The sequence below is a fragment of the Anguilla anguilla genome, chromosome 1 (assembly GCF_013347855.1).
Source record: "Anguilla anguilla isolate fAngAng1 chromosome 1, fAngAng1.pri, whole genome shotgun sequence".
In the NCBI taxonomy this organism is placed as follows: domain Eukaryota; kingdom Metazoa; phylum Chordata; class Actinopteri; order Anguilliformes; family Anguillidae; genus Anguilla; species Anguilla anguilla.
The window spans coordinates 49370392-49396266 of NC_049201.1; the positions used below are offsets into that span (position 1 = coordinate 49370392).

A 25875-nucleotide genomic window follows, 5' to 3' on the forward strand; every position below is an offset into this window, starting at 1 on the left:
GGGGAGTTTAAATGGTATGATTCTTGTTGGAAATATTCTCTCAACGTCTCTTCAATACCTATACCTGTGTCTCCATCATAATTGTGTGAATGTTTGGAAAGTCAACTGAATACATAGTAACATCTCTGAACGTATAAAAGTAATGATCACTATTTTCATTACATATTAATTGTTTATTCAAATGTTGTACATCTGTGGTGTTTCTGGGGAAATGTTTTCGGCCGTCGGAAACGAGTAAGACATCCAGCAGAGTTCGTCCAGCTGATGGAAAACAACCGCACACCCAAACACCCACACAAATGGGACTGTTCATGTTATCCCATAATCTGTATTGAGGTTGAATTGATGATGTTTACAAATAAAATGTGACCCGTGGGCTTGAGGTTCAAAGAAGAGGTGAGAAACATAGCAAAATCACAGAGACCAATAAAGTGTGATCTCCATTTGTAAGATGAATCACAAATAATTTGTTTATTACGCTTGGTGCATACTACAGGATAAACAAGCTGATTTTGGGGCAAATTCACCCCTCGAGACAATCGCCAGGACGTTGCCGATTTGGGGCGGGTCCAAATTGATTATCTGCCCAGACTATCCTGCAGTATGAGGGGAATAGTGATGGAATTCGAACAGAAACTCACAAAAGCTAGTGAGAGCCAACCTGACTGGGAAGTGAAATGTTTGTTTTTATGCAAAGTGAGTTTCTGTGAGATCCCAGGGTCTGAGAGTCAAGACTCATGGGCATGAGTATAAACGTTCAGTGTGTGATGCTCCTTCTTGGCCAAATCGTCTAGTGTGTGCGTTCCGATGTCTGAAAGACAAAAAATCTGTGAAATATGATGATGTGCAGGATGTCAGGTGTCCACATACTTTTGGCCATCTAGTGTTACTTCTGATGATATGACAGTTTTTCTCAATAAAATTTCATCGGTCAGTTTTGACCAGAAACACAGCACATCTCATTATGCGGCACCATTGCAAAATTATAAATGTTTCAAAACAAGTATCCTGGGTAAGCTTTGACATATACCAGTCTGTGATAATCTCTCAATGTGTTTTCCACTGATATATACTAAACAGAAACCAATTCATAAATTGTGCTTATTTAACTCAAAATTGGGTGGTATCATTTTTGTTAAATGAATTCTAAAAAAATTCAAAAAAGAAGAGTCAAACTTGTGATAATGTGTTAGACAACATTTGCTGATCATTTTTCATTATGATTGCTTCATAAACAGTTAAAATGGACAATAGAAACTTGACCCAAAGACAACACAAGGGTTAATCTCATGCAGATAACTTAGATAAACATGCAGCTGAACAAGCCTCTCCTAGTTTTATTTATTTAATTTTTTTACTGTGGGTTACTATCTTTCAAATGACAGGCAGACTATGGCAAATATACTGTAGCGTGAGAGCAGATCCTGGTCTGTCTCCCTTTTTTTGTGTTGTTTTGTGTTGTCCAATCAACCAATCAGAACTAAGTTAAATTACATTATTCATTTTGAAGTTCTTTTCTAACATTTTTGATTGGCTAAACCTCCTGAGCTGATAAAGAGTGGGAAATGAGGAGACAAATATTAACTTGGAAAAATATTTGATTATTCAAAGTCCATGGTCAGAGTTTTGGAGGGCAGACATCGAGATATACAAGAACTGGAGACAGCTACCATATAACAGTTCCATGGAGTCTTATGGGTGCTGCTCATTTATCATGAAATATGTGCTAAGAAATTGCACATTCACCTAAAAAAATTAACATTTGTATCCAGTTAGTAGTATCTTACAATTAAAAGCAGAATGCGAAGGCATTGTCACTATCAGCATAACTAGCACGGAAAGAACTTCAGCAAAATTCTATGAACTCCTGCAGCCACTGACGTGATGTTTAGCCTAGCGCAGCACATAGGCAGGCATACATGCGCTTACTGAACACATTGAACTTTGAGGATAGTCAATGGATAATGTGCACATAGGTAAAATGCAAAGATTACGTAAAATATGTTGATAGATTAGGCTTATTTATCATTTTATATTTTGTACATTTGACGCTCATTTAACCCTCTTTCTTCACCTCAAAAAATCCAGCTCACCTTGAAGTTGCTCTGTCCCTTGTTTTAGTTTTCTTCCGGTTATACTAAAAACTCAATGGGACTGAATTTCAAGATAGCTCCTGACCAAATTCCCTATGCAGAAGTAGCTGTCCTCCTCAAAGTGCAAAACACACACGAAAGGAAGTTACACTCATCCCATAGCCCAGCTCACCAGTTTTAATCTTTTATTTCCAGATGAGAAATGTTACACAAGCTCCCATGAACATTATCTTGTTTAACATTGTTGCCATTCAATTGTCTGATTGTAGGTTGTAATCAGAGGATTGACTGGCAACAGTATCAGTCTTTAAAAGCATCCATTCAAATTTTGCAATGAAGTCTGCAGTCATATGTGAGGAAAGTAATGTGAATAGCTTGCTATTACTATTAACATATTAAAATAAGTTGCTTGCATTGTTCAAATTGTATTATACAGTTATTATAAAATTATATGTATTGTTCAATAAGTCATATACACTGCCTGGCTAAAAAAAAAGTCACAGTTTGGATTTTTTTTGACAGTGCCCACTTTACAAGCCTCTGGAGGCAGTGTTATGATCTGGGGTTGCTTCAATCGGTCAGGTCTAGGCTCAGCAACGTTATGCAGCAATAAAATGAAGTCAGCTGAGTACCTGAATGTACTGAATGACCAGGTTATCCCATCATTGGATTTTTTCTTCCCTGATGGCACGTGCATATTCCAGGATGACAATGCCAAGATTCATTGGGCTCAAATTGTGAAAGAGTGGTTCTGGGAGCATGAGGAATCATTTTTACACATGAATTGGCCACCAGAGTCCTGACCTTAACCCCATTGAAAGTGTTTGGGATGTGCTGGAGAAAACTTTACAGAGTGATTTGACTCTCCCTTCATCAATTCTGCTGATACATTGTAGATATGTCCACATGTTAAATTAATTTTGTGTTTGTCATTTCCAATAAAAGGAAACACTGCTGATTTCGCCCTTAAATTGTCATTTTTAGGCATATAATTGTGTTTTATTCTTAAGAAAGATGTGTTTAACCCTTTTGTCACAGATGCTAGTGTGCTATTAAGATGGAGCCGTCTCTCTAATCAAATGAAAATGAGAATGTTTTAGAATGCTTTGTAAGATAACATTTTTAGTTAGCAGTACAGGGACCACAAGATATATTCCAAAAAAACAGAATGAGTTTTATTTATGACATTTAAAAAAAATTATAATAATTTCCTATTTACTTGTTATAAAAGAATAATTTTTGTGTCATGCATTTACATTTTGTGTAAACCCATTTCCCAGTCTGTACTGGTGCAGATCTGCAGTCCCCCACAGACATGTAGACCAGCCTGATGAGTCACTCAGTTCCTTCACTATCTGAAGCATTTTGCCTGATGATGCTTGTACTACTATAATGTGATATCAGTGAAAGTGGCTTATCTTGGAGATTAAGTTGATGAAGTGCTGACAAATAGGAAATGAAGATGTTTACTGTTGTAAGAGGCCACCATATTGTGGTGTTATGCAAACATTTGTATTCAGGCAGAAGAAACGCAACTGCAAATGTCTCAGTTCCTTAAACCAAAGCATCCTGCAGTTGTTGCTTCACACCTGTGGTGCACCATGCAACATTAGTGCCGTGAACAGAAGCCATGGGTGTGGGGATGGGGCTGGTGATCTACTTCATCACCAGAATAAAGCAGCACCACAGACATCAGCAGCAAGCTGTACCCCTGCACAGTATTTCAGAAGTACTCATGAATGTCAAAAGCTGGTCTGCAAAAAAAAAAAGAAAAGAAAGATGCCCGGTGAGGCCGGCCGTGAGCCAACAAAATAAATTCACCACACAGCTCTTTTTGTTTCCAATGGCGTGTGCTTTGTTTACATTAGAAGACTTTTAAGAAGCTAATAGTAAGCCCCTTAAGACCCCTTTCTCTGTGGATTTCTGCAGCGGCTGCTCTCCATCAATGCTGGATTATGGCCGCTCAGCATTTGGCATGTATCTCTTTGTGTTGGGCTGGGGAACCATACCCCTCTCAACCAAACTAAGGGACCTGGTAAAGAGGGGGCCGAGATTACCTTCTGGCGATCAGAGGATTCTGCCAGGCGTGTAATGAAGCCCTCGGGTTGGCCGAAAGTCCCATCCCACTGCTGCCCTTCAGGTCCACTGATTGTCCCAAGGCTGGCCAATCAATTATAGCTGGTGCTTGCCCGTTGTTACGTTGTATTTTTGAGAAATAACTGGACATCCTTACCTATTAAAACGTAAGTCCTGTGAAAATACACATAATAAACTGTATTAAAAATCCCCTTCACACATTTAGTAATATTAATACAGCCTTATTTACTATATCAACTTTAAGACAAGCAACGCGCTTTTAATTATCTCATTGCGACCCATTAAAGCCAATGGCGCAGACGTTGCTTCATAATTTCAAACTGCTTTCCTAACGGCTATTTTGCATCCTGCGACTTGGGTTACAACAGTGAATATGTACGGATTCCTAGACATGCTGACAGAGACCATCCTTTCTCATATTAACCGCAAATACGCGCGACAGGATACTAGAAAATCTATGTCAAGTTCCATTCATTTATATGGGGTGGTCGATACACGTCATCTTACTCTTAGCAACCAAAAGCTAGCCCTGGACCACCTCTGACTTATTTGCCGGCACAGAAAAAAATCATGAAAGTACTGAAAAAATAACCACAGGAGGATAACAAGGGCGTTCTATCCCTACATAACTAGGTACAGGTTGTTACCGATATTTCGCCTATTTCATATATAGTTGCAAATCAATTCACGCTTTCCTGTCTCTCGAACGAAGGTGGTCGAATAGGTGCTCTCACTCTAGCACTGACTTCGTTTCAGGTAACAAACTCATGATAAGCGATAGCTGATAGCTAGCTGACCAGTAATAAGCCTGCAATAGTTATGAATTAGCTAACTAAATTGATTGTAGCTAGCTAAACGTAGCTAACTTTGTATAATTATGCACAGCAACGTTAGATCAATGCTAGTAGTTGACACGCTTTAGCTACGTTTTACTAACGTTATGATACCTGTTTCCAATGACTTGACAGCGTTACATTGCCTAATCATTTTTTGTTGTGGTAACCTAGTAGCGAGATGACCCAAACTATTAAGAGCCACAATGTTTTTCCATCAATGCATGCTATACAAATAAATAACCTACAGTATTTGCATTGGCTACACATGCTGCCCACTAGCCCCAGTTTGTGTCTCTATTCGTTTTTAAGCAATATCGTAGAAAGAGTGCACTTTTTACACAGGAATTTGCATGTAACCCAGAACAGTTATGAATTATGCAAGGAATGTGATGCTCAGCAAGGTGCAACACTGTCAAGAGTTATTTGTTTCTGTCACTTGTTTTTCTGGTAGTGTAACGTTATCGCATTGGAGTTTGGCCAAGTAACGGTTCTTTTCTTCGACTGGTAACCTCAAATAATACTGGCTAGACATTTTTTAACTAGCTAGCTAACGTAATTTACTTGTTATTTATTTTGCTTGTTATCAGAAATTGTCTAGAGGGACTCTGTTGTTATTGATTGTTTGCAGAAGTCTGCCGGAAGTTAAGCTAGGGCCAGAACAACGCACATGCGCTGTAATGTTTGTTTATGTTGTTACCGTTGAAAGTGCCTATTGTGTGATGTGCTGGAAGAAACCCTGCCTACCATAAACCTCCCTCCCTGTGTGAAGCTATAACTTATTATGGCCTGCCCCATCTCCTGGCCACAGTCAGTATAGACACAGTCAAGACACAATTCTGGAATGGAAGCCACATAAGTGGAGCGAAGCTGGGTGATTAAGCCCCTTGTGAACTCATACATCACCTCCTACTTCATGTTGATAGCAGAAGGAGCACCTCTGTGACTGCAGACACAAGCTGTCAGTATGTTTCATGTTGGGACCACGGGTATAAGACTTTAAATCACTCTTAGAGGGAAATGTAAGTCAAAAAAGGATTTTATTTATTTAAAAATAATACTTTTAGCTGTATGTCTCCATTTGAAATGCCAAACCATAACTAAGTCTCCTCTGTAGATACAGGGGGGTGCACGCATTTGGACATGTCCTCCAAAGACATGAAGATTCTGTACTGCTTATATTCAAGATTGGATCTGGGAACAAGGCAACCTGTCACCACACTGCGTTTCATCTGGATATGTCATCAAGGAGCCCCCCCCCCCCCTTCCCTCGCTTGACCACAACTCACCCTAACTCAGTTTTAAGCAGGTAATCGTAGGTCAAACAGGATTAATATTCATTACAAATGCCTTTGAAATAAAGCATGACTGGACTCATCCGGTAGAGCCCCAGTTGGTTCTCCAGCCTGGACCTCTCAAACAGCAGGAGGGATGGAGGCCATTGGCTGAGCACATGATACAGATGGAGGCTATAAGCATACGGGTTTGGCCTTTGGGAAGGGCCATGTCACTGCTGTAGGATTATGTCAGTAAAAGGTTGAGAGACGAGAAAGAGGCCCATGCCCAACTCTGTCAGAATACCCCTGTCAGAACATCAGGCAATTTCTCCTTGTCTATTGAAAGTTTGTACTCCTTGTTGGGCAGACTGTATAGCCGCATGTGGTATTTTGGCATTTGCACATACACATAATGTGTATGTGCAACGCTCCATAATGTGTCATAAAGACTTTTTTTCTGGCTCTATACTCCACAATTTAGATCTGTAATCAAACAATTCACAGTCCAAACACATGCAGGCTAAGTTAATTGGAGAGTCCAAATTGCCCCTAGGTATGAGTGTGTGAGTGAACGGTGTGTGTCCCCTGCAATGGACTGGCGAACTGTCTAGGGTGTATTCCTACCTCTTGCCCAATGCATGCTGGAATAGGCTCCAGCACCACCTGTGACCCTGGCTAGGAATAAGCAGGTAAAGATAATGGATGGATGGATGGCTGCCACAGATACTGGCTCACTTGTCGGCAGTGATGGGCTGGCATTTGGAAAGTACTACAAACATACTACAAATTCAGAAAATACGCTAAACACAAACCTGGGCATGAAATTAATTGCTCAAAACAGAATATCCAAAAGCAGTGTAAGCTCTATAAATATGCAGACAACACAATCATAGCAAAGCAGTAATGTGTCTGTCTGCTAACAATATTACCCTGCAGTTAAACTGAAACCAATACAATGACCAAAGCCCTCCCTGACTGATGGAGAGAGTGAGTGCAAAACAGGTACGGAATACACAGACAGACACTGAATCTTCCAAAGCACAGCCACATGTCCTTATGCAGAAAGGGTCAGCTGGAGAATTTAATCACCAATGTTCAGTTGGTTGGGGTCAGAGTTCACCTTACAGAGGCGTAGTGACAACCCCACAGATGTGTGCACCACTTCTTCATGGCCCAAACATTTGAGTATTAGCACTCCGTGGGACACAGAGTCCTCAATGAAAAAGCCACTGTTCCTTCTGTACTATCTGGGTGTATCTGTGTGAAAACAGCTACTAATCCATAATCAGAAGCATCAGTGGATGTAACTCTAGGCAAGGCAGGGTCGAACAGAGTGAGTACAGGGCCCACGACCAGTAGACGTTTCACCTCCATGAAACTTTCTTGTGCACGGTCTGTCCATTCAAAGTCTGTTTCTCGAATGACACATGCGTGTATTGGCTCACCTACTGGGAGGAACTTGTAGTACCAGGACAGTAATCCCAAGAATGCAGCATAGGAGCAGATACAGGTGCGTTCAGGATGGCCTCGGTGTGTTCCTTGTCAGGAAGATTATCGGCAGTGATAATGTATCCCAGGAAACGGAAACTTGTCTGTCTGAAGCAGCACTTCACATCACTGAGCTGTAGGCCTGTGTCATTGAGTTCCAAAATGCAAAGAAGGTGAGGAACCACTAAGCTTGTTTTTCCACCTCAGTTGTTACAAAATAAGAAACCGTAGTGGCAACAAAAATTGGTATTGTAAAACAGTTCATAGAGATAGAACCATGAGTTTCAAACAGTGCAAATTAGGCATTTAAAATTTGGGCTGGATTGGAGATTAAAAAAATACCGATGTGTATAGTATGATAAAGCAAATAATTAGGCAACTTTATTAATCATTACGGCAATTATCTAATTCAGACCAATGTTATGACTTAACATTATGACATGTTGTATTTCTTATAGTGCATATTTGATATACACAATAGTAATCTTTCACATTATAATCTAGATATTTTTATGAATGCTTGTGTGCGTGTAACAGACGGGAGAGTTGTATGCGGATTGTGTAGTCGCAAATTTCTATCGTAATATTGCATTCTTAAAAAAACAATGAAACAACTGGGACATGACTTAAGACCAGGGTTTTGACAGTCTTAGCTCTAATGCTTGTAGCTTCATCAAAATAGCAATATGCCAACAATGCGCCTGACCAACCCCCCCTCATGGGCGCAAGTTCATTTGCTATACAAACAATGCGGGTGGTGGACAGGAAAATTACAACTGCGTCATTCTAAAACTAGCAAAGACGCTGTGCACTGAGTGTAAGATAGAGCCCTTATGCAGTTAGCCCTTGACTTGTTAAATGATGTAAATGTTGTTTTGTGGGGGAACTCCCCTTTAACAACTATGGGAAAGACGTCATTTCCATAGGTATAAATAATACATGTGTGATACCAACATGTTAGCAGCTAGCAACAGACTTGCAAATGGCGAATATGAAAGACTCAGCCATTCATATGTTGCAAAATTTTATTGGAAGCCATGGAGAGACAGCTCTCCCAGAAACAGTTCTTCATTATCTGAACAGTTCTCCAGTGTGTTGGTTACGACAGAGCAGTCTCGAGGGTTTCTTGCCCAGGCACCAGTGAGACAAACCTGCTCATTCTGAAAGAGAAAAAAAAACCTTGGTGGGTAAAAGTCTTTAATTGAATTTGCGAACATGTTTAAAATTCATGCCATTCTTTAAAGTGTGGTTCGGTGGTTTTTGAATTTCTTTGTATTTTGGTTGCATTCCTGTGTTAAAGTTGTGGTTAGTGGTTTGCAACTGTTCTTATACTATTGCATCACTTCAGATGTTCCACACATTATTTGCCAGAGTGCAAGAACTAGATTCCATCCTATTCTTGCCTTGTCAAGCCTGCTCAGTTCTATTTGCATAAAACCAGAATTCTTATGTTGGATTTGGAGGCCTCTAGCTAAAGCCCCAATGGGGCATAATATGGTTTACTGAACGTATGTTTTTTTGATGGGTCAGTACCATTACCAATCGCATTGCCGTTCACCTCCACCTCACACAGAGTCAGGTATTTTGATTTCCCAGGGAGAAGAATGCTGACGTAGCGTCCCACCATCCCATTGCACTGATAGGTTCTGGTTTGCCCTGATGGGATGTAGGGAATCACAGCACACCTACAACATAAAAGCAAATTAAATTGAGGCATGTGGTTCATGTGTTGAATTATTGGTGTTACTGTAACTGTAGAAAGATATGGAGGTATGCCCATCGTGAATATATCTGACACAAGTTTTGTCTGTGTGTGTTGGATGTGGCAGTGGGTCACCATACACTGGATTATCATTGCCATTGTTTTCTAGTGAGTCTCCGACGTGAATCTCAGCTCCATTGATCCTCTCAGAACAGCAGTCCTCTCGGTTAGAAACGGCCACAGAAGTAATGTTGTACGATTTCAGCAGATCCACTCTCCACCAGGGGTTTGTTTCACCTTTTGTGTGGCTGCAGGACCCCTTTAAATACACTCCTTGGCGATTCCTGTCGATGGCATTGGTTGCATCACCAAAATCGTCCCACCGCGTTGATTGGGTAGTTTGGCCACCAGTAGCAAGGTTCTCTTCAAGAAAGGATGGAAAAAATTCATGCCAAATTTTATTATTCACATTGTAGTAATGATATATATATATTTTTTTTTTGCTTGTTTATCCCTAGTGTCACTTTGTAATTCAACATCATTCCATTTTAACATCGTTTCATCCTCAAATTTTTCTTTTTCTCTCAAATTTGGATTCAAAGTTATACATGTAGGCTCACGCCATCGCTGAAATGTTATCTATCAGTTAAGCAGGGCATAGCATGTACATGAATCCTCAGAAATGCATGTAGCTAGCTGCCACTTTTTCAGTAGACCATGCCATCATTGTTCCAGTGGAATGTACCCTTTACGCTGCTTCTGCAGGCAGACTGCAGGTTCAAGATCGATCATGACTATAACCCTCCTTCCCTAGGAGCTATGGCTAGTCTCGTTCTCATTTTCAAAAGGAAAGTCTTAAACTGTCTGATTACTTTTGCTGAAAAAAGGTGGATGGTGGCGAGATGTGGCGCAGTCTGTAAGGTGGCTGATTCCTGAGCCATAAATGAATCCCTGCCATGGGGGCTTGATCTCTACCATGGCACCTTCTCAGCTAGCATCCTTGCTCTATCTGTTACCCTCTCTGCTTGCTCCCTCTTTGAATGAAGCAAAAAATACTGAGGAGGGCAGGCTTGTCTGCTCTCCTTTTTTTTTTTTTTTTTTTTTTAAAGGTAGTGTTTCGTGTATAAATCAGAGGTCAGCCGGGGCCAAGAGGTGCCGCTGTGTCTGTTCACACCCGATGCCCCAGACAAGTTGATCTCGAAGAAGCTCTTCAAATGTTGCAGCAAATTCACGCCACGAAACCTGATGTTTCAGGCAAGCTGCATAAGCTGTGACTGCTTCCCCAGGGCTTCTGACACAGAACTGGAACTTAAAATGTTGGACTATTCCATTGGGCTTGGGATTAAAATGATGACACATGTAATGATTTCCAAATAAGGCACTTCAGGGGGCTTCCGTGGGGCTATCAAGTCCATAACCAGACCGTATAATGTACTGCCACAAGCAGAGAATAAAACAGCCCATTTGGTTTAGTCTTTAGTTATTTAATTTTCTTCAAAGTGAAAAAGTCACCCTTTCAGTATATCTGCTCCATGTTTCAGCAGCTGGGTCAAAAATGACAATTGTCCCAAAAAGTCCCATAATCATATAACCCAAAACTCCGGCATTCTGGCCAGATTTTCAATATCAATTACATTGTAGTACATTTCACCTCCAGCGGGTGGCAGATTTGCTGTAGAAAGAGGTACAGACTAGATAGTATCTAACACTGTATCAAGCCTAGTCTTGAAAATCCCCAGAGTTTCTGCCTCTACTACATGACCTGGCAGGGTATTCCACACATTGACTACTCTCTCTGTGAAAAGAATCTTCCTAATGTCTGTATGGAATCTACCTTTTGTTAATTTCCATCTATGTCCCCTTGTTCTACTAACAGAACTCAACCTGAAGAATCTCTTGTATTTCACTTATCTTACTCATTCAAAGTTAAGACACTGTGATATGGCAAAACATCTTATAAGCCCAATATACGAGTTGAGTTGAGCTGTCCTACCTTGAACTGTCCTACTCGCAGTACATTGTCTGTCTCGTGTGACTTCATCCTCTTCAGCGAACGCTGGGGAAAAGAGCAATAATAAATATGAATTTATTATGATAAACGCTAAAGCAGGATGACTTGTTACATTTATTATGCAAAAAAGAGAGACTATTGCAAAATATCACATTATTCATCAAACTCTGTTTATAAAGACAGTCTATCCATAATTTATGCCACTAATGTTGCTAACATTTTAACTACAGTCAATTGAAATGAAAAGAGTTGCATTTATTGTCATTTTTCTCATTACAGACGAGTGTAAGAATGAAAGAAATACAGGACCACGATGCAGTAAAAAACTACCATAAACAATTAAAAAAGGAAAGAAACACAGGAGTTACATTTATAAGAAAGAACGATGAACAATAAATGCAAAGTATGCAATTTTCCTGCTTCTGTGATTTAAATCAAAGTCAAATTTGACAGCATTTGATCCACGGAAACCGTTGATTGCCTTTTGAATAGACAGTGAAACATCCACACACTGCATGGGAAAGCCCTGAAATTAGTAACCTGCTGGAGGATGGCCTGTGCCATACACCTTAGACATGGTCTGGGCAGGCGGGTGGCGAACAGCGCAAGTGAAAGACTGGACTGACTCAGAAATTCCGACTATCTTCCAATATTGCACTACGCCATGAAATATTGGCTGACATACCCCCCACTTCAGCACAGGACGAGTCACGAAATTACCAAAGCATTCAAGTATGTCAAAATATATGGCGGAAATACCAATTCGCCTGTGCAACAACTCGCAACACGCCACATGCTGGCCGGGAGAAACTCTTTCTCTGTTCTGAAAATATTTTCAAAAAAGAAAACAAAATAGTTGATATGAAAGGCAAAATATATGCCATGAAAAGCACAGATAAATATGTTCACATGCTCTAAGAAAACGTCAAACAAATAGTACATATTTACAAATCAGCTCGATTTTGTAAGGGCTGCTGGGCCATCTCTATTTTGGATGAAACTGGCTGCTCTTGCTCCCGGGTTCAGTTTGTGGTCAGGTAATCTGTGATCGATTGGTTTGCCTTGCACTTTGAATTAATGCACAGATGTCATGAAGTGTGCAGTTTAGTCCTCTGTTGCCCTTTGCAGTGCTTTATTACTGTAGACATAAAGCACAACAAGAAACTTCAGCTGTAGGTCAGCTATGCTTGACAGTGAGACACTGGTACAAGTCAAGAAAATTTTGTTGGTGCATAGGAACATTGATTGGTTTGTGTAATTAATATCTGATGATGTTTACTCTTGGTTTCATTCTTTTTTGAAGTTAACAGGCTACTGGAATCTACTGTTCTTGTCATATAACATTTTGATATGTCCTTCTCTGTACGAACCAGGATCAGGTTCTGCATGGACTTCCACTTCACACAGAGTCAGGTATTTATCGCAGCCAGGGAGGAAGATGTTGACGTAACGTCCCATCATCCCATGACACTGAAAGGTCAAGGTCTCCCATGCAGGAAAAGAGGAAATCACAGTACATCTGTGGGAGGAATTGCAGATTTTAGGCAATGTGAATAAAACATCCCCAATTGCTATTATTAAAAAGAAAAGTTTTATCATTATTTAAAAAAAGGTTGAAAATATTTGTTTTTATTAAGATGAAAAGGAAATTGAGCTGATAGGACAACTGTTGGTCTTAGACTATGCAAATGACTTCATGGCATCAGTAAAAACAGCCAGCTTAAAATTGGGGTCAAAAAAGAGCCAATACTATCTTGTCAAGAGCTAAGATCTAAGGGATAAAAAAAAGTGGGGTTCCCATTTCTGCTTTAGCAGGGATGCAAGCCTTGATCTTTATAATGGATAGTGACATACTTATTGTGTACTTTCTTTAGAAGGATGTTTATGCAGAAATATTTCACATGAGAAATCACCTGAAAAATATACAATCATATTTAAATATACTGGATCAGGACCTGCTCTGTCACTGCAATACAATAGACTAAGGGCCCAATGTACAAAATGTGATTAATGGGCATTCCCATTTGATGACTGCATAATTGGCTGTAGTCTTAAAATAACACGAGTAGACTGTGTACACACACTAACATACTGTAGTCTCATCAGGCTACATTCTGCACTGAGAGTTTTATGTACATACTTGTAAAACTGGTGTCTTTTCACCAATCATGACATGCAAATTAGCAAGAAGGGCACTTTGGTCCAGGTTACTATAATTTATGCTTGAGCACTTCAAATAACATTATTTTCAGAATTTAGTAAATGTACAATTGCAAAGTGAATTTTTAAGAAAACAGCCCATTGTGTTATCAAATCCTGGATGTGTTTGCAACATTCAGCGGCCTAAATTACCAGGATTTTTGAGACAAAGCTGTAAAGCAGCGGTCTGCTGCCTTACATTGGATTGTTGTTGCCTTTGTTTTCCAAGGAATCTCCAATTCGGAGCTGAGCTCCATCAATCATCTCTGCGCAGCAGTCCTCTCTGCTGGTGATGGTTACAGAGGTGACATTATAGGCTTTCTCCAGGTCCACTCTCCACCAGGGGTCAGCTTCAGTGCGGGTCTGAGTGCAAGATCCCATTTGGAACCGAGTGCTGCGTTTTCCATCAACGGCCTTGCTAGCCCGGCCCCGAGACTTGGATGATGACTGACGCGTCTTTTTCCGCAAAGCAACATTCCCTTAAGGAAGAAGAAAGTGTGATGTCATAGCAGCTTAAAAACCTTATAAAAAGCACATTTTAATTTGCTGCATGTTTTGAGCGTATGTCACAATGGCAAGAAAAGCTGACATCAAGATAAGGTGGTGGATTAATGCACAAAGGATAGTTTTAAGTGTTTAAACTGTATTTGATTGGTTTTTGTCATAACAGGTAGTTCTTAGAAACTAAATCATACAATCAGATATAGAACACACAACAATGCTGCCGTGGATTGCTGTTTTGATTCTTCCTGAGGTTATCACTTGAATTCCAGGCTGCCAATCAAGAGTTATATCTGTAGGTAGTTGGGTAATTGCCATGCATGAAGTGTACTCTTTCAGTGCAAGGACTGAGGGTTTCAGTTGGTGGGCAGTGGACTGAAAAGTAGTGGTACTGCCGCATGCCCTTTTGTAGGAGATGGGCAAATAAATAGAATTGGGTATTTAAAACTGAGAGCAAAAGTCAGAGATAAATAAAGAATAATTAATAAACAGTGATTAATAATAATAATCATCATTCTTTACCAATATCAAATATACTGTGATAGAATATTCCCAAAACCAGTTATTTTCAGAAGAAGATTAATTTACCTTTTTGTGTTATACTGGGTCCCAAGGTGGAAGCTATTCCGATGTCTTCTAAAAAAAATGTAATGAATTCACTGTCAATTAAAAGGGATGTTTTGATTCCACAGTTCGGGGCCGAAACCGGGAGCAAGGGGCGCCACCAGCTGGCACAGCCGTGACCAATCCGCCAATCCGCGGACTGACTGCCACACACCTTCCACGCAAGAATTCAGCCGAAGGCTAATTCAGCTTATGCCGAAACCGCTCCCTCCCAGGTTTCGGCACCAACTGTCACACGTCAGGCGTGACACACCGGGCAGGGAGATGCGACAATACCCGGGAACACCGTTTGTGTCGCACGGAGAGAGAGAATGCACACATGCAAACACGAAATAAAATAAACGGACCACTTCACCCTTCCCTCTTACGGGTTCCTCTTACGGGCAAAAACAATTAGTTAAAACAACAAGCTAAAATAACAAAGACAAAAGAAAGTAAAACAGAGCAGCAACTTCAGTTCGCCTGCTCTGTATCTGACCCGCCTTCCCGGCATCCCAGCTGAGGATTACTTCCTTTTCAGTCTTTAGTGCTTAAAATAAAACGAAACGAAAATCATAATTGCGCTCTCGGTGTTAGCTCCCGGTCTCAGCCCCGAACTGTGGAGAGCAGAACAGCTTTAAACACCTGGGCCAACGCAGCCCAGGTGTGTGTGCTCTCTCCACCAGCCGACACAGCCGAGACCAATCCGCCTCTCAGGCGGACCGACTGCGACAGTGTCATTTTGCCCTGATATTATGTTCTGGTCCATACCTGCAGGACTCGCATAGACTTCCACTTCACACAGAGTCAGGAATTGGGTGTATCCTCGGAGAAGAACGTAGATGTAGCGACCCACCATCCCACTGCAATTAAAACTGACGGGTTCCCTTGGTGGAATGGTTGAGATCACAGCACACCTGAAATGGAGATTGAGGAGGGAGACAAATCATTCAGTCCTGTAATGGCCAACAAATGATCTTTTATGACCAAAAGTGGTGGGAAGAACGAGAACGACATACGTTGGGTTGTCATTGCCATTGTTCTCCAGGGAGTTCCCAATGTGAATCTCAGCATCATTGAGTCGCTCAGAGAAGCCGTCCCCTCTGTTAGAGATGATCACTGAGGATACTCTGTGCACACCCAGCAGGTCCACTCTCCACCAGGGGTTAGTTTCACCCTCAGTATGGCTACAGGATCCATGATAGTAGTCACCATCGCGGTTTCCATCAATAGCCCTCCTAGCATAAGCACTGCCATATGTTGAAGATTGAACAGCCTTTCCTTTCAAGGCCACATTCTCTATAGGAATAATCAAAGACTGTGACAGCCAGAGCCAACAAAATTTTGTGTCACATGAATAGCTTTTCCGTACATTGCTGCCCGTCATTCTGCTTTGTTTAACCCTGAAATATGTAAGAGTAATATGTCCGAGTTGTGTAAGAGAAAGCCTCTAGTCCACATTTCACAATTAATACCTTCCTAAATGTAATACATTGGCAATAATGCAGTCTATCAATGCATTGAAAATAATGCAGACTTTTTTAAAGTGCAGTGTCGACCAGGAAGTTAAAGCAATGAAAATTCATAAAGTGTAGCTATTAACAATAACAGTTACATAGCCAACAATGCAAAAATTCCTTACATTTAGGAAACATTTTTATTTGCAACTGTCATTAAAAACAACGGCTCAAAATGTGCTTGTTTGAGCTCTTCTTAGTGCCAATCAGGGGCCTCATTTATAAAAATGTTCTTAGATTTATACTTGAACTTAGTCTTAAGATAATTTCCGACGGTGTGCTTCCGTTCGATTCCTAAAAAATACTGAGCATAAAAAACCTTGCTTACGCATGTTCTAAGAAGCCCATTTGTAACTTACGCACCTGTGATCTATAAATCTCAAATTAACTTAAAATTGACGGCACATAAACGTGCCTTACAATCAGCGATTTCCTCTTATATAATGCTAGCACAAATGAGGGTTTAGTCAGGAATAACCATGAACCAAAAGAGAAAAGCAAACTTTTTGGAAGACGAGATCACGGCGATGGTAGAGGAGATTGAAGACAGGCAACACGTATTATTCGGCGGACTAAATAGTGGGTTGACAAACAAAGCCAAACAGGTAGCTTGGGAGTGTGTCGCCGCTGCAGTGAACGAGGTGGGGCAGCAAAAAGCTAATGCAAAGTTAGCATTGGACGCATAAACATCCCAAACTGCAATACCCCTACAATACCAGCAGGAAAACCACTTACGTCAAGTCTAGACTTTGTGTAGAGATAAGATCATTTCTACGTCAAAGTAAGGTTTTATAAATAACTACTTGTATGTGGTTTTCTGCGTAAGTCATACTTAAGATCAAAATTGATTGTAAGTCCATTTTATAAATGAGGCCCCAGGACAGGAAAATTAAATATTTCCCCTCCCCTCACTGATGGTTACCTAGTGTATGTTCGTGGTGCTCACATCGTCCCAACGCAAGGACTGCAGTCAGAAGAATTACTGTTACTCCCTTCATCCTAGAACAGAAGAACAATGATCTTCACTTTCAAACCTGTGTATGAATTTGTTTAATGAAATGTTCTAAATATCATAAGGGAACAAATCTTCTGGTTAACAGTTATAATTCCAGCCTACCTTAAGGTTGAGGTCTCTTCTGTGAAAAACATGCAATTTCCCTGCAACATGCAACCTTTTTGTACTACCCCCTATTTCAGATTTTTTTATAACTGCATATCAAATTCCAAATTAAAATGGGTAGCCTTGCAATAAGAAAAACTATCAGCATTAGAACCTACCTTAATTTTCCATCAATTTATGCTTTGTAGATCAAATATTTTCCAGGACACTGATTAAAGACTACTATGAGAAAGAGATGTTCACAAATATACAACAATTTATGTATTCAGTAACCCAATGAAAAGCAGTGTGTCAACCGATGGAATTTGTCATGTATTTTGATGTCAGAAGAGACTCCTGCTCAATTAAATAGGCACTTTAGTCTGAACTTTACCCTGAACTGTCCAGTGTAAATATTATTTCCCAATATTTGCATTAGATGTTTTCTATTTTGTGTGTGTGTTGCATTTTATTTGAACTATATGATAAGGAACAGAGTCCGCACACTGTAGCTTATGATATCCTGAAAAATATCTGTTTGGGTGGAGACGTCGTTGTTTTGATTATTGTATCCTTTTGTTTCGTTTTGTTTCTGCCCAGGACATTTAGTTAGAGTATACTGGATGAGCATGTTCTAACTCAGTTCATTTTCAATTATTTATCAGAAGACATACAGCCCTGGCCACTATACATGTGTAGGTAAAGTACAAGGTGTTGCAGGTGCCAAACCTCTAGCAAGACAGTGCTCTTAGTTTTGTAACCCCTTGCAGCCACTTGCATTGTACAGTGCTACTGGTTTCACACTTCTGCTTGTGAGATCTATTGGCTAATTTAACAAATTCTTTGTTTTTGAAAATTGTGTGATTTCTACTTCTTTTTCAGTTTGACAAATTTGCCTTGACTGCTTCATGAATTTAGCCAATATTTTTCATGACAAACGCCCAGCCTTAATTATTGTTACATTACGTTACATTACAGGCATTTAGCAGACGCTCTTATCCAGAGCGACGTACAACAAATGCATCAGTTCAAAGTGCAGAGGTGCAGAAAAACACACTAGAGTGAAGTAAAGATCTTAGTGCCAGAAATGACCACAGATCAGGACTCCAACCCTGTAGGGTAACCTGTTCAGCAAATAAACAACAATCCTGCCAAGTACAAAACTAGCACTGAAATCACATTTGCCTAATCAGAATCAACAAAACAATCCTTCCAAATACAAAACTAATGAGATCGCATTAGCCTAACTAGGTACATTGAGCTAAACTAGAGGCTAGGGAGGCGTGGGGAGAGGTGCAGCCTGAAGAGATGAGTCTTTAGTCCGCGCTTGAAGGTAGTCAGATTCTCTGCTGTTCTGACCGCCACGGGAAGGTCATTCCACCAGCGAGGGGCCAGGACAGACAGCAGACACAAATGGGAAGTACAGACACAAAGAGGGGGAGGTGCCAAGCGTCCAGAGGTGGCAGAACGGAGGTCTGGCTGGTGTGTACGGTCTGATGATCCTCTGGATGTATCCTGGTGCTGACCCCTCAGCTGCCTGGTATGCAAGCACCAAAGTCTTAAATTTGATGCGAGCCATAACAGGCAGCCAGTGGAGGTCAGTGAGCAGGGGGGTGACATGGGAATGTCTGAGGAGGTTGTAGACCAGACGAGCTGCAGCATTCTGGATGAGCTGCAGGTGTCTGATGGCGGATGCTGGCAGACCAGCCAGCAGCAAGTTGCAGTAGTCCAGGCAGGACAGGACCATCGCTTGAACCAGGAGCTGGGTTGCATAGGTGGTGAGGGAGGGACGGATTCTCCGGATGTTTTACAGGAAGAACCTGCACGTTCGACTCACCGCCGCGATGTTCTGGTAGAGGGACAGTCTTTTGGGGACAGTCTTTTGGCAGTGGGTGATGATGACACCATGGTGTCCCCTAGGGAAATAAAAAAGTCAAGGAGGTTAGAGGATGGGGCAGGAATGAAGATCATCTCTGTCTTACCTGGGTTCAGCTTAAGATGGTGGTTATCCATCCAGCTCTGGATGTCCCTCAGGCAAGCAGAGATGCGAGCGGAGACCTGTGTGTCAGAGGGGGGGAAGGAGAGAAAGAGTTGGGTGTCATCGGCATAACAGTGATAAGACAAACCATGGGCAGAGATTACAGGACCAAGAGGTTGGGTGTACAGGGAGAACAGGAGGGGACCAAGGACTGAGCCCTGGGGAACTCCTGTGGCAAGGGGGTGAGACGCCGATACTGCACCGGCCCAGGCGACTTGGAAGGAGCGACCAGAGAGGTAGGACTCGATCCAGTCTAGTGCTGTGCCACAGATCCCCATAGCTGCCAGGGAGGACAGGAGGATGGGGTGGTCGACTGTGTCGAAGGCAGCAGAAAGGTCTAGGAGGATCAGGACGGACGAACGGGAGGCTGCTTGTGCGGCGTGAAGCGACTCACTGACCGAGAGGAGTGCGGTCTCTGTCGAGTGGCCAGGTCTGAAGCCGGTCTGGTGGGGGTCTAGGAGGTTGTTCTGCAAGAGAAAAGAGGAGAGTTGGTTAGAAGCAGCTCGTTCAATTGTTTTGGATAAAAAAGGGAGAAGAGAAACAGGACGGTAGTTCTGGATGACGGAGGGATCCAGAGTGGGCTTCTTCAGCAGTGGGGTGACGTGGGCCAGCTTGAAGGAAGAGGGGAAACATCCAGAAGACAAGGAGGAGTTCACAAGGGAGGTGACAAACAGGAGGATGTCAGGTGTGATAGTCTGGAGGAGAGAGGAAGGGATAGGGTCGAGAGCACAGGTGGTAGGGCGGTGGGAGAGTAGGAGCTGGGAAACATCACAGTCAGTGAGGGGAGAGAAAGTGGAGAAACAAGGGGAGGGAACAGAGAGGGGGGAGTGGGGAAGGGCGGCGGTGGACGTGAAGGTGCTGCAGATGTCTGCAATCTTCTCATCGAAGAAAACTGCGAAGTCATCTGCAGCGAGGGAGGACTGAAGTGGTGGAGGAGGTGTGCTGAGGAGAGAAGAGAAAATAGAGAACAGTTGATGAGGGTTAGAGGCAGATTTATGTTTTTTTGTTTGATAATAATTAATTTTAGCAGAGGTTACAGCAGTAGAAAATGCAGCTAGCAGAGACTTGTAGGCAGACAGGTCAGATGGAGCCATGGATTTCCTCCACTTCTTCTCCGCTGCACGTAGGCTGGCCCGGTTGGTTCAGAGGGGGTCAGACACCCACGGACTGGGAGGGGACGAGCGTGCCGGCCTGGAGACTAGAGGACCGAGAGAGTTGAGTGCTGAGGAGTGCGACGAAGACAGAGCAGAAGATGCAGAGTCAGTTGGAAGATTGGAGAAAGATTCAAGAGGGGGGAGTGAAGCAGTGACACTAGAAGCGAGAGAGGAGGGAGAGAGGGAGCGGAGGTTACGGTGGACCATGACAGTAGGAGTGGATGGAGGGGAGGGAAGGAGGGAGGGGACCAAGAGGGAGGGAGAAGGAAATGAAGTGGTGGTCAGACTGGTGCAGAGGGGTCACCGTGGGATCGGAGGAGGAGCAATTCCTCAGGATGACCAGGTCTAGGAGGTTGCCAGCCTTGTGTGTTGGTGGGGAGTGCATCAGGGAGAGGTTGAATGAGTGGAGTAGGGGCAGGAAGGCTGCGGAGTGGGAGGCATCTAGGTGGATGTTGAAGTCTTCCAGGAGGATCAGTGGGGTGCCATCCTCTGGGAAGGAGCTGAGCAGGGTGTCGAGCTCATCGAGGAAGCTTCCCAGGGGCCCTGGAGGACGATAGATAACAACAATATACAAGTTAACAGGATAGGTGATTGAGACAGAGTGGTATTCAAAGGTAGAGATGGAGAGGTGAGAGAGGGGGAGAACAGAGAATTTCCAGGAGGGAGAGATCAGCAAACCTGTGCCCCCACCACGGCCAGACGGGCGGGGGGTGTGAGAGAAGGAGAAGGAGGAGGAGAGGACTGCAGGGGCTGCAGTGTTGTCTGGTGTGATTCAGGTCTTGGTGAGGGCAAGGAAATGTAGAGAGAGGAGGGATGCGTAGGCCGAAATGAAGTCAGCCTTCCGCGTAGCAGACTGGCAGTTCCATAGCCCTCCTGCGACCGTGAAGTTGTCACAGGGGGTCAGTGAGTGTGACTGTGTAATCTGTACTGTTTGATGATTTCTTGTTTGGGGAGTTTAAATGGTATGATTCTTGTTGGAAATATTCTCTCAATGTCTCTTCAATACCTATACCTGTGTCTCCATCTTGCTTGTGCCTTGATTTATGCCTGATCTTTAGAGACATCAACCCTTGTTAACTGCGTGAATGTTTGGAAAGTCAACTGAATACATAGTAATATCTCTGAACGTATGAAAGTAATGATCACCATTTTCATTGCATATTAGTTGTTTATTCAAATTTTGTACATCTGTGGTGTTTCTGGTCAAATATGTTTGGCCATCGGAAACAAGTGAGTAAGACATCCAGCAGAGTTCATCCAGCTGATGGAAAACAACCGCACACCCAAACACCCACACAAATGGGACTGTTCATGTTATCCCATAATCTGTATTGAGGTTGAATTGATGATGTTTACAAATAAAATGCGACCCAACGTGGGCTTGATGTTCTGTACGTCTTGCACTTGACCATTTCATAGAAGAGGTGAGAAACATTGCAGATTCACAGAGACCAATAAAGTGTGATCTCCATTTGTAAGATGAATCACAGACAATTTGTTTGGCTCTCCAAACACTTGGTGCATACTATAGGATAAGCAGGCCGATTTTGGGGCCAATTCACCCCTCGAGACAATCGCCAGGACGTTGCCGATTTTGGGCGGGTCCAAATTGATTATCTGCCTAGATTATCCTGCAGTATGAGGGGAATGGTGATGGAATTCGAACAGAAACTCACAAAAGCTAGTGAGAGCCAACCTGACTGGGAAGTGAAATGTTTGTTTTTATGCAAAGTGAGTTTCTGTGAGATCCCAGGTTCTGAGAGTCAAGACTCATGGGCATGAGTATAAACGTTCAGTGTGTGATGCTCCTTCTTGGCCAAATCGTCTAGTGTGTGCGTTCTTATGTCTGAAAGACAAAAAATCTGTGAAATATGATGATGTGCAGGATGTCAGGTATCCACATACTTTTGGCCATCTAGTGTTACTTCTGATGATATGACAGTTTTTCTCAATAAAATTTCATCGGTCAGTTTTGACCAGAAACACAGCACATGTCATTATGCGCCACCATTACAAAATTATAAATGTTTCAAAACAAGTATCCTGGGTAGGCTTTGACATATACCAGTCTGTGATAATCTCTCAATGTGTTTTCCATTGGTATATACTAAACAGAAACCAATTTATAAATTGTGCTTATTTAACTCAAAATTGGGTGGTATAATTTTTGTTAAATGAATTCTAAAAAAATTCAAAAAAGAAGAGTCAAACTTGTGATAATGTGTAAGACAACATTTGCTGATCACTTTTCATTATGATTGCTTCATAAATAGTTAAAATGGACAATAGAAACTTGACCCAAAGACAACACAAGGGTTAATCTCATGCAGATAACTTAGATAAACATGCAGCTGAACAAGCCTCTCCTAGTTTTATTTATTTAATTTTTTTACTGTGGGTTACTATCTTTCAAATGACAGGCAGGCTATGGCAAATATACTGTAGCGTGAGAGCAGATTCTGGTCTGTCTCCTTTTTTTGTGTTGTCCAATCAACCAGAACTAAGTTAAATTACATTATTCATTTTGAAGTTCTTTTCTAACATTTTTGATTGGCTAAACCTCCTGAGCAGATAAAGAGTGGGAAATGAGGAGACAAATATTAACTTGGAAAAAGTCCATGGTCAGAGTTTTGGAGGGCAGACATCGAGATATACAAGAACTGGAGACAGCTACCATATAACAGTTCCATGGAGTCCTATGGGTGCTGCTCATTTATCATGAAATATGTGCTAAGAAATTGCACATTCACCTAAAAAAATTAACATTTGTATCCGGTTAGTAGTATCTTACAATTAAAAGCAGAATGCGAAGGCATTGTCACTATCAGCATAACTAGCACGGAAAGAACAAAATTCTATGAACTCCTGCAGCCAGTGACGTGATGTTTAGCCTAGCACAGCACATAGGCAGGCATACATGCGCTTACTGAACACATTGAACTTTGAGGATAGTCAATGGATAATGTGCACATAGATAAAATGCAAAGATTACGTAAATATGTTGATAGATTAGGCTTATTTATCATTTTTATATTTTGTACATTTGACGCTCATTTAACCCTCTTTCTTCACCTCAAAAAATCCAGCTCACCTTGAAGTTGCTCTGTCCCTTGTTTTAGTTTTCTTCCGGTTATACTAAAAACTCAATGGGACTGAATTTCAAGATAGCTCCTTGTGACCAAACTCCCTATGCAGAAGTAGCTGTCCTCCTCAAAGTGCAAAACACACATGAAAGGAAGTTACACTCATCCCATAGCCCAGCTCACCAGTTTTAATCTTTTATTTCCAGATGAGAAATGTTACACAAGCTCCCATGAACATTTTCTTGTGTAACACTGTTGCCATTCAATTGTCTGATTGTAGGTTGCAATCAGACGATTGACTGGCAAAAGCACCCATTCAAATTTTGCAATGAAGTCTGCAGTCATATGTGAGGAAGGTAATGTGAATAGCTTGCTGTTACTATTAACATATTAAAATAAGTTCCTTGCATTGTTCAAATTGTATTGTACAGTTATTATAAAATTATATGTATTGTTCAATAAGTCATATACACTGCCTGGCTAAAAAAAGTCGCCATTTGGATTTTTTTGGACAGTGCCCACTGTACAAGCCTCTGGAGGCAGTGTTATGATCTGGGGTTGCTTCAATCGGTCAGGTCTAGGCTCAGCAACATTATGCAGCAATAAAATGAAGTCAGCTGAGTACCTGAATGTACTGAATGACCAGGTTATCCCATCAATGGATTTTTTCTTCCCTGACGGCATGTGCATATTCCAGGATGACAATGCCAAGATTCATTGGGCTCAAATTGTGAAAGAGTGGTTCTGGGACCATGAGGAATCATTTTTACACATGAATTGGCCACCCGAGTCCTGACCTTAACCCCAATGAAAGTGTTTGGGATGTGCTGGAGAAAACTTTACAGAGTGGTTTGACTCTCCCTTCATCAAATCTGCTGATACATTGTAGATATGTCCACATGTTAACAAATTTATTTTGTGTTTGTCATTTCCATTAAAAGGAAACACTGCTGATTTCGCCCTTAAATTGTCATTTTTAGGCATATAATTGTGTTTTATTCTTAAGAAAGGTGTGTTTAACCCATTTGTCACAGATGCTAGTGTGCTATTAAGATGGAGCCATCTCTCTAATCAAATGAGAATGAGAACATTTTAGAATGCTTGGTAAGATAACATTTTAGTTAGCAGTACAGGGACCACAAGATATATTCCAAAAAAACAAAATGAGTTTTATTTATGACATTTAAAAAAAATTATAATAATTTCCTATTTACTTATTATAAAAGAATAATGTTTGTGTCATGCATTTACATTTTGTGTAAACCCATTTCCCAGTCTGTACTGGTGCAGATCTGCAGTCCCCCACAGACATGTAGACCAGCCTGATGAGTCACTCAGTCCCTTCACTATCTGAAGCATTTTGCCTGATGATGCTTGTACTACTATAATGTAATATCAGTGAAAGTGGCTTATCTTGGAGATTAAGTTGATGAAGTGCTGACAAATAGAAAATGAAGATATTTACTGTTGTAAGAGGCCACCATATTGTGGTGTTATGCAAACATTTGTATTCAGGCAGAAGAAACGCAACTGCAAATGTCTCAGTTCCTTAAACCAAAGCATCCTGCAGTTGTTGCTTCACACCTGTGGTGCACAATGCAACATTAGTGCCGTGAACAGAAGCCATGGGTGTGGGGATGGGGCTGGTGATCTACTTCATTACCAGAATAAAGCAGCACCACAGACATCAGCAGCAAGCTGTACCCCTGCACAGTATTTCAGAAGTACTCATGAATGTCAAAAGCTGGTCTGCAAAATAAAAGAAAAGAAAAAAAAGATGCCCGGTGAGGCCGGCCGTGAGCCAACAAAATAAATTCACCACACAGCTCTTTTTGTTTCCAATGGCGTGTGCTTTGTTTACATTAGAAGACTTTTAAGAAGCTAATAGTAAGCCCCTTAAGACCCCTTTCTCTGTGGATTTCTGCAGCGGCTGCTCTCCATCAATGCTGGATTATGGCCGCTCAGCATTTGGCATGTATCTCTTTGTGTTGGGCTGGGGAACCATACCCCTCTCAACCAAACTAAGGGACCTGGTAAAGAGGGGGCCGAGATTACCTTCTGGCGATCAGAGGATTCTGCCAGGCGTGTAATGAAGCCCTCGGGTTGGCCGAAAGTCCCATCCCACTGCTGCCCTTCAGGTCCACTGATTGTCCCAAGGCTGGCCAATCAATTATAGCTGG

General features: G+C 41.7%; 2 protein-coding genes and 1 long non-coding RNA gene across 3 annotated transcripts in view; all 3 read right to left on the minus strand.

Moving 5' to 3' along the window:
* Positions 1 to 17579, minus strand: part of LOC118228382 — a 52054-nt gene extending 34475 nt beyond the window's left edge. The window contains exons 1-5 of the mRNA XM_035419903.1: positions 17439 to 17579; positions 17244 to 17320; positions 15824 to 16103; positions 15576 to 15721; positions 14790 to 14837 (exon numbers count right to left, since the gene is read on the minus strand). Coding sequence (XP_035275794.1) covers positions 14790 to 14837; positions 15576 to 15721; positions 15824 to 16103; positions 17244 to 17320; positions 17439 to 17488 — 601 coding nt within the window. The 5' untranslated portion in view covers positions 17489 to 17579. The remainder of the gene's footprint in view (positions 1 to 14789; positions 14838 to 15575; positions 15722 to 15823; positions 16104 to 17243; positions 17321 to 17438) is intronic.
* On the minus strand, positions 3345 to 4921 carry LOC118226181. Its single transcript, XR_004764976.1, has 3 exons — positions 4838 to 4921; positions 4151 to 4343; positions 3345 to 3847 (listed from the first exon to the last, which is right to left on the minus strand). It is a non-coding gene; the product is annotated as an uncharacterized LOC118226181 (long non-coding RNA).
* Positions 8796 to 13998, minus strand: LOC118226170 (fucolectin-like). Its single transcript, XM_035415567.1, has 6 exons — positions 13854 to 13998; positions 12872 to 13020; positions 11484 to 11546; positions 9631 to 9913; positions 9322 to 9473; positions 8796 to 8948 (listed from the first exon to the last, which is right to left on the minus strand). The coding sequence occupies exons 2-6, from the start codon at positions 12960 to 12962 to the stop codon at positions 8944 to 8946; spliced, it is 594 nt and encodes a 197-aa protein (XP_035271458.1). The 5' UTR covers positions 12963 to 13020; positions 13854 to 13998; the 3' UTR covers positions 8796 to 8943.
* Positions 17580 to 25875: the final 8296 nt, after the last annotated feature.